The following is a 12,610-nucleotide window of genomic DNA, read 5'->3' on the forward strand; positions in this document are numbered from 1 at the left end:
TCAACCAGGACAAAGCTCAATCAACAAAGAGAGTACACTATCAATAGGGTCAATCTTAATCGACTCTGCAAGCCAGTTGATGCTTCATGACGGTTCAAGCTGCTGTATTTAAATGTTTCCACCATCTGTGATGGACTTTGGCTTCAAGTCACACAGGTCCATGTCTCAAGTCATGTCTGGGCCTTGAGACCTCAGATCACCACAAACCATAAAGGAAACACGCAACAGAATATCAGGGTACTCTTCAGTAAAACAGAAGGGTCTCTGTGTTCAGGCATGATATTCTTCTCAAGATCATTACCCAGAAATGTGCATGAGTAGACTTGAGAACTACCCAGCCAACCATGTCCCAGCTCATGACCAGGCACCAGCATAACGTGGACCAAAGTAACAAATCACGTTTTTCGATTTTCCATGGCAAGATAAAAACTCGGGGATACATATTTTCAGAAAATATCAAAAACTCTTAGATAAAATATATCTAAAATATAATACAAATAAAAAATGTAAACAAATGAAAAAGTGATTTTTCAAAATTTAGGCAAGATTTTGAATATCTCGCGATATTATCAAGGTTTTCATGGAATGCGAATTTCTCATGATAACAACACATAGGGACACGAAAGGGTTAGATATGGGTCAGGTTGGGCTTGACCTGACACTGGATCCAATTTTTGAACATGGGCCTGGTTCTGTAGCCAGGCCTGACTTGGATCACATGATAAAATTCCTGATCTGGCTACAAAAATGAGACCCTTGGATCCAAACCGTATTCTGATATATATACCATCCAGAACCAATAATATGGGTCAGATCTGGTTCAGTGCTTGGGCCAGAACTCCGACCCATTTGCATGCCTACTAACACAAGATTCAAAAGCTCACTCATATTTGTTGCATACATATGTCCTTAAAAACTCCAGATATTTCTGATTACATGTTTGATTTATACTACGGTAGATCTCAATCAATATAAACTGAACAATAATATGCAACTCACTTATGCCACGTCAGATTTAAAATGACAATAGATCAACAAACATAACTAAAATGAACTAACCTCTCACATAGGTACTTATTGTCACCTTCCAAAATCTCAGGAGCTGTGAATTGCTTCAGTGCTTCTTCAAGAGTCCCAATATTGCCATCAATTTCCACAGTTAGATCCATCATCCTTTCATGCCTTACAGATTTACCATGGCAGTTCAAGCATCTTATCTGCATTGATCATCCATCATCTTTCACAATTAAGTTCTATGAATCTCAGAAAAAAATGTACATGGAACTAAAAGATTGGAAAATAAGTCTGAGTGAACATGAAAATACATTAGAACGAAGGTAACCCCCAAATGTAAGCTGTAAAAGAGTTGTTAATTCCATTAATGAACCTGACACATTCCCACCGGCTTCCTGAAGGCATACTGATTGCATTGCATCAATAGCATACCTGCCATTGTCACTCACCAGTTAAATCAGACAGTTAACTGCAGTGAATTGTGATCAGAATAACCTACCGCAGATACAATGAAAAATTGAAAATATAAACTATCTAAATCAATGAGCAACAAAATATGGAAAAGGAGAGCAGGTCCGATGATGTAAGCATTGAACAATGAATTAAACTATGACTCTGACTCACCTCAAGAACTCATGGGCATCTTCCTCTTTTCCATAACCAAGGTGTCTTCCAATGCTGTGTATCTGGGATAGAATCCTGATTGGGGATAGAGGGAACTTCGCTTTGGTTGACTTCAGAATAAGATTTTCAAACTCACATGCAAAGCACCATTCTGCTCTTTTGCCTGATGAAACACATTAGAAATTAAGGAAACTAATTAATCAAGAAATCAAATAGCCTGTTAGAACCAAGCAAGGGCAGAATGATGGAAGAAAAAGATGGAGAATTACATTTCTTGGTATGTAGTCCTTGAAGAAGATAAGCAGTAAGTGGTGGAGTGAAAGCCAAGCACTGAAGTACAGCATTAGCATAACAGCTGCAGAAAGAACGCCAAGATAATAAATTAACCAGTAGAATAATCAATATGTCACATTCAACAAATTATAAGACATTGCCAGAATTTGACATAAACACCTCTGATGAAATTGTCAGAAAATCCTAGTTATTGGTGATACAGACTCCAGCAGTTTGGCATTTTCATCAGCAGAACAACTAGATAAAAGGACAGAAATTAGGAACAAGACCAATAGCATCACAATAAGGTGTGTGCAATTCGTTAATCAACATCTGTTAAAAAGCATTTATTAAATATGTAAAGAGGACCATTCCTGACAAATAAACATTTGAATTTGGAAGTGATTGTTCGCAATGCCTGGATGTCAGGTCTACATTATGGTGATCCAGAACACTTTTTCCTTCACAGGGGAGGGGGGACGGCTGAGGGGGAGAGGGAGGAGAATATGTTCTGGACAGTTTTTAGATTTTACATATATTGGACTTAAGAGTACTCATTGAAGATATGCAAAAAGATGTATCCAGAAAAGCTTTTTTTTAGATATTAGGAAACCAATTTTCTGCAAACATAAACACAAACCACAACTTCAACTCTATAAGCACAAATTTTATTGCACATTGGAAGATTCTGGATGCACCATACAAGTGGATGTATTTATCACTCCGGTTCATGAACCAAACAATGAATCTAATGTTCCACATGTTTAAGCCTAAAATTAATGGCTTTGATACTTTTCAGAACATCACTTTAAGTCAATAGCTAACAAGTTTACAAGATTCCCCTCAATTTAGAGTTGAAGACATCCTTGTTATGGGCCGGGAGGTGCCACATTATTCGCGGCCCCGTTTCGGTGTCCACAGTGTAAAACTCCACAAGTACTCTCCCCTACCCACTTCGGGTAGTTTCCCCAACAAGGGATGCATACCCGTCTTGTGACAAGGGACATGTACCCCTGGCATTTAACTCTTGATGTCCAACTTGAGGGACTTAAGCCAACCCACCTGGCTAGGTGTGCGGAGCCCTTGGGGGCAACGGACATTTAATCACATCATAAGTAAAACCAAGAAACAAAAGTTATTGATTTGTCACCTAAAGCTCAGGAAAAAAGGGGACCGATGACTACCTATTACCACAGTTGGTAAGTCCAAATGGACGCAGCTCCACCTTGCCATTGTACAGCTTGACAAACAAGTCATATGAAAAGAGCACCTGTCAAATAAGACCTAGCTTAGAAGAGAAACACCCGGAATTCATGCAATCCAAATAAAACATGTTCCACATGAACATGTAAGAAAAATGAATAAAACTGTTTAGTGATGCATGCGCATGAGAAAATAAACTTGTTGCAGTAGCAAGTACCTTCTTTGGCCTTCCAGCAATTTTATTTCCAACTTCTATTGGACTGTGTTTTGAAAGCTTTGGTACTCTAAACTGCTGAACAACTTTGCGCATTGATGTTTTCAGACCAGCATTGACATTTGGCCCAGAGATTATTGATTCAAAGGAGCCAGAAGGGACAGCATCCAAGGTATTAGCCTTTTCAGGTGTAAAACGTGAAGCACAGAGCCCTCTACTACTAACAGAGGACAAATGATCCATAGAAGCAACTCTTGGTGTTGATGTCCGCATGCTTGATTTTGATAACGTTGCATCAACAGCAATTTGACTAGATGGAGAATGCAAACTCCCATGAGTCTTCAATGAAGAACTCTTGGACATGGACTGATCCGGTACCAATTTCTTTGATGATGCAGTTCCATTAACAGGTATTCCTTTCTCTGAGTTCTTGTATTGTATGCAATCATTTGAATGAGCTATGGGAGTAGAAGACCAAGACAGCTTAGCAGGAATAGAATGATCAGAAACATTAAGTGAATGCCCAGAAAGAGATTCAGAATTATGAGATCTACTTCTCAATCGAGCAGACTCCTTGCAATCTGAATCTTGAAAAGACTCAATAGAACCAGGAATGTTTTCCAAAAGTTCAGAGGCGCAAATAGAAGGATCTGAATTAACAATCTTTTCAGGAATTGTGCAGCTCGACCTAGAAACACTGCTAGAGTTCATGCACTCAATGGATACATCATCAAGCTTACTTGTCTTTCTAGTGAATTCGCTGGAAGAACAAACCATATTATTTACACAACCAGTTAGGTCTCCACTATCAGTAGAACCAGAGGTTGAAACTTCTGGTATAGTACCCTCATTTTCATCAGCAACCCTTGCAGGCACATGAGAGCTAATACCATTGGAAATGGGTGCTTCGGATCCCAAAGATGAACCAATGACAGGGGAGACACAGTCAGGCTCATTAGTTGGCAACCTAGAGTCCTTGTTGCAGTCAGAGAAGCTGACCGGTGAAGAGACAGCAAGGGAGTCAGTAACAGCACTGGCTCTTTCCAAAGAATTTGCAAGAGGTTCAGCATCATCATTTTTCCTTCTATCTGTAGCTCTGGAGCAGAAGTTTTGGCTTGAAGAACCAAGTATCTCCGCAGGTGACTCAACAGTCTCTGCACGCCAGCTCCTTGATTCACCTAAGTTGTCATCCCTTAATGTTGAATCCTCAAATGCTACATTTATTTGAGGGGAGCTTCCTACAGTAGAATTGTTCCAGATGGTCGTGCTTGGAGGATGACATTCTTCTCTGTGACCTTGCCGCCAATGATTGATTTGACACCTACCAGAACTGCAACATGCATTTTTGCTATATGTGAGAAAAGATCAATCAATAAATGCCTGCATATATGTGCAGGACATTTCAAGAAAAGTTTTGGCAACGGTTTTTAGTTAAAACCGTCGGTGATTTCACACAAAACAAATGAATAATATGCAATAAACAGAATAAAAGTCATGCATTTCAGTTTTTCCATCTGTAGCTCAACAGCAAGCAGTATTAGAATCATGCCATCAATTTTGTACCGTACTGAAAGGCAACGTGAAACTCCCAAGTATGGCAAGCACCAACTAGGTGTTAGAAAGTGACTTTGAATATTTTAGGTTCGATAATGAACCCATACACATGCACATTAAGTGCGAATATACCCACTTAAGGGAACAACACAAGCACATCAAGTGCTAATACATAAACCCATAAAAGGGATAAATATGACTTAAAGTAAGTTGAATATTATTGAAGAAATAAAAAGAAGAGGGTAAAAACCCTATACAATGGAGCATAAGCTCCTCCGAGGAGTATGGAATACAAAGGGGGAGACCCCTATTTATAACACAAGAGAGGGCCACCAAGGGGGCTCCCAAAGGAGTCGTTGGGAGCCCCCAACGGTCACATTTGTGACCGTTGGGGGCTCCCCAACGACTCTTTGGGGAGCCTCCCTAGGTGGCGCAAACCACAAAAAAGGGAAAAATAAAAACAAAATTAAAAATAAAATTACAAACATATTCCAAATGGAATATGCGTAAAAACTGTGAAATGTCTAAACTACCCCTATGCCTATAAATAGATAAATATATATTTTATATATATAATTAGGATAATACATATGCATATATACCATATATGAATATGTATTATCCTTTATATATATATATATATATATATATAATATTACAATTGTCGAATGATACATTTTAACACCCCCCCTCAAGCTTTGCGTGGGGGAACGAAAAGATTGAAGAAAGCAAGAGGAAGAATCTCAAGGCTTCAAGAGCCTTCAGGACGAATGCCATTGTAAATGTCTCTCTCCAATGTCTTTAACGATGAGCACCTTCCATGATCTATCCAAGGTACTTCTTTTCCTCTTATCTTCAAGATCCTGAGGAACAACAACAAAGAACAAGTAAAAAATATCTTTGCACTTTACTCAAAAAAGGAACATTCCTAACAAGGTGCAAAATTTATGCATAATAGGATAATTACTTTAGCATGAAAAGAAAATTTAGAAAACCAAAGTTTTCAAAATCATATATCATGTTTAAAGAGTTAGCGGAAACATATTGCAAGAATGCATAATGCATTCACAGGGTCCAATATTGGACAAACACAACCCCATAATGGGAGAATAACAAAATAATCCACTAAGGGACACCACAATAATCCTACGAAGAGGCATAAGCAGCATATACTTTATTGAATGAGATCCTAAAAAGCCATAAAGAGCATATGCATATATTATCATGAAATGAATTAATACATAAAGGAATCATTAATGAACATGTTTCAAACATGTAATGAAGTGCCAAATAAGAGAAACGAAGTCTCCAAGCATACTTTAGACAAAAAAATAAACACAAGAGTTCACAAGGTTTTAAATCCATTTACGAGGCAAAACGAATAGTGTTATTTGAGTAGAGTGGCCAAAAACCCATTTAGGAAAATCTCACTCAATTGACAAAAAGGACACATTTTGCATACAAAAGTGGCCAAAATACCATAAGCACTTAATATATAGATTAAATGCCAAAAAATCAACTTGATTTTAAAATATGCATATCAAAAATATGATTCACTTGAATATCTTAAAACACAAGTCATGAATGAAATTTTGCAAATTTCAACAATAGTTCATCCATTACAAACAACTACCTCATTAGTCCTCCAAAACCCATAAATCAAGTGTATAAGCTACTAGATCAAGAATATAAATATAATGTCATTAAAGGCCAAAGACACACACAAAGGTGTGCAAAAGAATCTCTTGTCTATATATAATAATACTTGAAATGAGTGCATCTACGACAAGAACAAGAGAATACACGCCAACATGGACCAAAAGCATCTCTTGTCTACGTAAAAATACACTCAAAACCAAGTATGTTCAGCTACTAGAACAAGAGTAACAAGCCAACCATGGGCTAAAACACAATACATCTCTTGTCTACATAAGATGGCACTTGAAATGAGTGAAATAAGCCAACCATGGGCATACATCTCAGCGACTAGAGCAAGGACACAAACGCCAACATGGACTAAAATCACACACCATGGTGTGAATCAACGTGCCTTGTCTACATTTGTGACCGTTGGGGGCTCCCCAACGACTCTTTGGGGAGCCTCCCTAGGTAGCGCAAACCACAAAAAAGGGAAAAATAAAAAGAAAATTAAAAATAAAATTACAAACATATTCCAAATGGAATATACGTAAAAACTGTGAAATGTCTAAACTACCCCTATGCCTATAAATAGATAAATATATATTTTATATATATAATTAGGATAATACATATGCATATATACCATATATGAATATGTATTATCCTTTATATATATAAAATATATATAATATTACAATTGTCGAATGATACATTTTAACACTAGGAGGTCCACAAAATTCCACCACCAACGACAAAAACAGCCAAGAAAATGGGCAAATAATGCATCAGTGATCAGTATAACTATCAATAAAAATACTCAGCAATTAAATATACTTTATCATTAATCTCGAGGACTGCTTTCTCTCTAGCTTTTGTTTCTGGTGGTACCTCTGCCTCCTACTATTGAAGGATACTACAGCAGCCCCCTGGGGAGAATAGGAAGACGGCACACTCTTAGCTTATAGCTGGTATATGTAGTATATCAAAAGGTTTTGAGAGAAGAAAGACCGGTGTGTTATTGATGAAGCAACCACTTTAGACAGCGAAATCTACATCCTACATGTTCATTTCTCCCCGCCCACAACTTATTTCTACATCTCAAATGGCTTATTAGTCATTAGTGGCCAGCTCCTACATTGATTTCCATCTCGTCTATGTACTCCATTTGTGCTTCCACTACTACCGATTACAAAGCTGGATACACAATTGGATCTGAGTAGACGTGTGAAACTACTATCGCTTTTGACTCTATGAATAGTCAGAGAGGTTCTCGTTCATTTTCGCATCATATGTCGATGAAGGTCAAATTGCTTTGACTAAAACAGCCAAAGGAGATAATACCTGCCTCTACTTCTGACTCTACCGCAGCTGGCTTTATCTACAAAGGATGCTCCTGGTTCACATGGTGATGTAACCGCTGCCCCTACCTCTCGAGATAATAGCTATGAAACAGGTTTTCTTGGGGAAATGTAAGCAATGACATCCGCTCTTGCTTTTGAGTATAGTGTGGAAATGTAAGCAATGACATCCGCTCTTGCTTTTGAGTATAGTGTGGAAATGTAAGCAATGACATCCGCTCTTGCTTTTGAGTATAGTGTTGTTCCGGCCTCCACCTCACCCCCTTTCGTTCTACATTAGCGTGATAGGTGGAGGCGGGCACAAAGTGTGTGTGTGTGTGTGTGTGTGTGTGGTGGGGGTGGGGGGGTGGGGAGAGAACAAACAATGGCAAGTAACGGTTTTTCCATAGACCTATAGCCCATCATCCCACTCATATGCACTTGGTTTTTCATTCCATTCATCTTTCCCAGGAGTGATTTGTATACACTACCCATGCTTCATTCCCCGAAACACAGATGAATATTCCATCGCTCACCCTTACACTGGTTTGATATGTGCATAATACCAAGAGTTATCGAAAGCTTCTTAGAAACTCACTTTCCTTACCCTGGTTTGGTGGGAAGCCAGTTTCTTAGAAACTCGCTTCAGAAGCGCGATACTCCTCGCTTTGAAAACTTGATGAGAATCTCGATTCTCCCATGCTTTCTACTTCATCCATTCTTCTTATATGTTCTCTCACTATGTTTTTTGTGTTTTCTCTCACGCTTCTCACTCACTTCCATGTGCTTTCTCTAAATTGGCAGTCATCATTTTTAGATTTTGTTAAAAATTTAATTCTTACAATAAAAAATCATGAATATGGTTTTTCATTCCATTCATCTTTCCCAGGAGTGATTTGTATACACTACCCATGCTTCATTCCCCGAAACACAGATGAATATTCCATCGCTCACCCTTACACTGGTTTGATATGTGCATAATACCAAGAGTTATCGAAAGCTTCTTAGAAACTTGCTTTCCTTACCCTGGTTTGGTGGGAAGCCAGTTTCTTAGAAACTCGCTTCGGAAGCGCGATACTCCTCGCTTTGAAAACTTGATGAGAATCTCGATTCTCCCATGCTTTCTACTTCATCCATTCTTCTTATATGTTCTCTCACTATGTTTTTTGTGTTTTCTCTCACGCTTCTCACTCACTTCCATGTGCTTTCTCTAAATTGGCAGTCATCATTTTTAGATTTTGTTAAAAATTTAATTCTTACAATAAAAAATCATGAATATTGTTTTTTTATTTCTCTCTTCCCGCTTCCTATACATTTTAAAATGCATCATTTCTCGCTTTTGCTTCCTGTATCATTTGCCGTTTCTGCTTCCTAGTCGGGCAACCTTGATAATACCAATAACTTTATTTAATAGATATGGACATAATTAGTTAAAACATCCATACATAAACCAAGCTCATCGCTTTCCTCTACTCGCATCTAGAAAGCATGAAAACATTTATTGTGCATTGTGACAGCTTAACATGGTATGCAGCTGAATTTAGGTGCAAAAAGAAATAATCATAATCATTACTCTTCAAATAACACCAAATATCAATTCTTTCCATGGTGTGCATTGTGCATCACCCAGCCTTATGACCCCTTTTAATGTGTGTATCGACAATTGCATATATTATAACCCGTAATATTATGGGTAACTCAAGTTTCACTTGCTCCATGAGTGGATCTCCCTTCTGCTGCAATGATCTTATTGAAGAAAAAGAATTTAAAATCTTGTGGTACCATTTATCAATTGGAACTATTTGTGCAGCATGCTGAAGCAAATATAGCTAGATCAACTCCCCTTCCCCCCTTGTCCACAAATATACATTGTTTGGTCGAGAGTGTACCTGTGCAAGTACGATGTATATGCATTGTCCATTTGTGTGCTAGAATTTTCTTTTGTATGCAAGTCATTTCAAAGATGTTATAAGATCCAATGTCCTGTTTTATATTTTCGGTGAATTATCCCTAGTTTACTGAGATAGAATCACAAATTGCTGCTGGTATGAACTGCCTAAACAATAACTTTGGAACTGAGAACAACCAGAGCCTATGATTCACCACATCAAACAAACTCCATTAAATAAAAATACATTGGAAGAGTAAAAAAATTGCAATGAAATGGTTGTTGCAGTCTTCTCCAATAACAAATCATTGGTCTCACTTTAGGGGGGGGAAATGAAATAGATCGACCTTTCTCTTCGTCTTAGGTTGATATACTTTCTCAATTGGAATCTCGCTTAGTTGGATACTACACATTCCAGTTGGCCCAGCCCTCATATTTGGAAAATTGACCTTAATAACTTTAACCCTTGATATCTAGCTGGATCCAACAGCCTATTCGTCGATTAAGGTTCCCTTCATCACCAAGCTGGAAACAAAAACCTAACCGTGAAATGCTTCAAGGAAGAAATTGGAAAATCTTTAGGCAAATGTATTTATATTTTACAAATCATCGTCTTTAGTTAAACTGCAACTAGACTGAAGCTGGGTGAAACCCATGACAATCTAAATCAGCTAATGACTTTTGTCATAGTTGTGGATTTAGAATTCATTCAAGTAGTGAAAATTCAATCTGTTACAGGTTCGAGTTGCTAGACCCAAATAAGCACATTGACACAACCATCCCACTTCTGTCAAATGTCAAAGCAGCTACTGAATCCACATGACAGCAAGTCAGGCTTAGAAAACTCTTAAGCTTATAAAGTGAAAATACAAGAAGCATTAGAAGAAGAGAAAGACAGGAAAGGAGGGAAGCAGGTCTGAAAAGGGCAAAAGCGCAATTGAGTTCCATAAGCTATCAAACATTCTGACCTCTCTCTAAATGTATGATCACCAGACCTAATCAATGTCATTGTGTCCATAAAAGTTGCCATACTCCACTAATTTCAAACATGCTAACAATAGAAGATGAGCGACCATCTGGGTTAATTTGCACTAATATTTCCAGGAAAGAAACCAAATTTTGGAAGTGATGAGGGAAATGAAAGTGGGAAGCAAGGACTTTTGAAGCCCATGTATGGCAAAAATGGCGAAGCAAACCAAGAACAATACAGGAAGTGTTTAAAAAGCATTTGGGATGTGTTTTTCCCAAACATGGGAAGTATTTGATAAGTGTACTTCCCATGCAAAATTCCAACATACACAGGAAGTGTGCTTCCCAAATAAGGGTGGAGCTTCTGGTATCCATGGTTCACGCAATCAGGCATTAAAAATAGGTAAAAACTCTTGGATTCACGCTGGGTCATGTATAAAAGATGCGCACAACTCACTGCCACAAATAGGTCAGAAATAAAAAATAGGCCCAGCAATACTAATAGAGCTCCGAGGACATTCTTGAACCGCCAGTATGGCTACGTTGGATGTTCCTACTCTCCCTACTTAGGAATTTTATTTCAAGATGCAACTGAAGAATGTAGTCATGTCCTACATGTGTTATCAGATGGCCCACAATATTTTTTGGTATGTCGAATTATTTCTCCTTCAAAAGCCTATACTGCACTCGGTTCATCTCAACATGATACTAACTTATTGGCAGATTTTTTTTTTTTTCAATCGAAGACTTTGTGATCTACTGTCGTCAATAGGCATGGCCGCAAGGTAAATTTGATTCTGGTTAACCAATCCCACTCACAATTTCAAATTGTTTTACATACACACTGGACACTGTACGTGCAATTAAAATGTAGCGAAAAAGAAGGGAAAATTTTTAAAGCATGCCCCGTTATTATACTGATGAGGTCCGGAGGCCCTAAATTCGCATTTTTACAAATGGTAACCCGCGCATTAATGGCAAAGGACAAACACCATTCAATCAAGGGCCTTGATTTTTTACATCTTATTCAACAATCCAAAATAAATTCGGAACCACGCCTTAATAAATTCCTAACACGATTCAAGAGGACACATGCCCACGCAATAAAATAGATGAAGTGAACGCTAAAGTTGGACGAAGAAGACACGCATCAAGCACAAAGGAAATGGGGGAACCACGCACCAGTATCTAACGGCCTTGCATCTGGAGCAGCGGGTGGTGGTGGGCAAGTAGCAGACGGCACATTGCTGGCGCGGAACGAGGGGAGCGGAGGAGGAGAAGGAGGCGCTGTACTCGAGGGCGGCCTCGATCTCAGCCCGGGCGGACTGCGGGGAAGAGAGGACCAGAAGCTTCTTAATCTCCTGCCTGCGGGCCTCGGCCAGCCTCCATTTGCGGCGGATCACGAAGGTGACGAGAGGGACGACGAGCAGAACCAGAACGAAGCCGGTCAGCCCCAAATCGCCGTTGCCGGGCATTTATCCTGCCCTAAACGCATCAAGAAGGCGCAGACCCTAACACTAAATCCGATGGAACCCTTCTCCCCCAAAGAATACATAGATGACGCGGATCGTCCGTCGAATTCTGGGGTTTTTCTTGTTTTGTTTTGTTTTTTTTTCCCTCAGTAGTGTCTTCGATGATTGGAGAATGATGGAGAAGAGAAGGGGGAAGAAAGAATGATGGAGCGATGAGGAGGGAATAATTATTAATTACGCGTATGGTCGGATTTGGGGAAACAAACAAACAAGAAAATAAATGTTGGGACTTCGGAATCGGGCTGGGGGTGAGAGAAATGAACCTACCTCAGCGGATGAGTAAAATTTGCGGGTATGAGCCCTGTGAGTAAAATTTGCGTTGCGTTCGTGTGAGAGTAAAAAGGAACCTACCTCAGCGGAT

The 12,610-nt window shown here is 38.9% G+C and overlaps 1 protein-coding gene across 1 annotated transcript in view; it reads right to left on the bottom strand.

The window, feature by feature from the left end:
- The window catches only part of LOC149841541 (ubiquitin carboxyl-terminal hydrolase 17-like), a 49,081-nt gene extending 36,718 nt beyond the window's left edge, over positions 1–12,363 (bottom strand). Inside the window, exons 1-7 of the mRNA XM_090003892.1 lie at positions 11,900–12,363; positions 3,332–4,658; positions 3,096–3,181; positions 1,908–1,993; positions 1,639–1,801; positions 1,326–1,446; positions 1,060–1,217 (exon numbers count right to left, since the gene is read on the bottom strand). Of these exons, the coding sequence (XP_089860018.1) occupies positions 1,060–1,217; positions 1,326–1,446; positions 1,639–1,801; positions 1,908–1,993; positions 3,096–3,181; positions 3,332–4,658; positions 11,900–12,192 (2,234 nt within the window). The 5' untranslated portion in view covers positions 12,193–12,363. The remainder of the gene's footprint in view (positions 1–1,059; positions 1,218–1,325; positions 1,447–1,638; positions 1,802–1,907; positions 1,994–3,095; positions 3,182–3,331; positions 4,659–11,899) is intronic.
- Between the last annotated feature and the right edge of the window lie 247 nt (positions 12,364–12,610).

The sequence above is a fragment of the Nuphar pumila genome, chromosome 4 (genome assembly GCF_984573655.1).
Source record: "Nuphar pumila chromosome 4, dmNupPumi1.hap1.1, whole genome shotgun sequence".
Classification (NCBI taxonomy): Eukaryota; Viridiplantae; Streptophyta; class Magnoliopsida; order Nymphaeales; family Nymphaeaceae; genus Nuphar; species Nuphar pumila.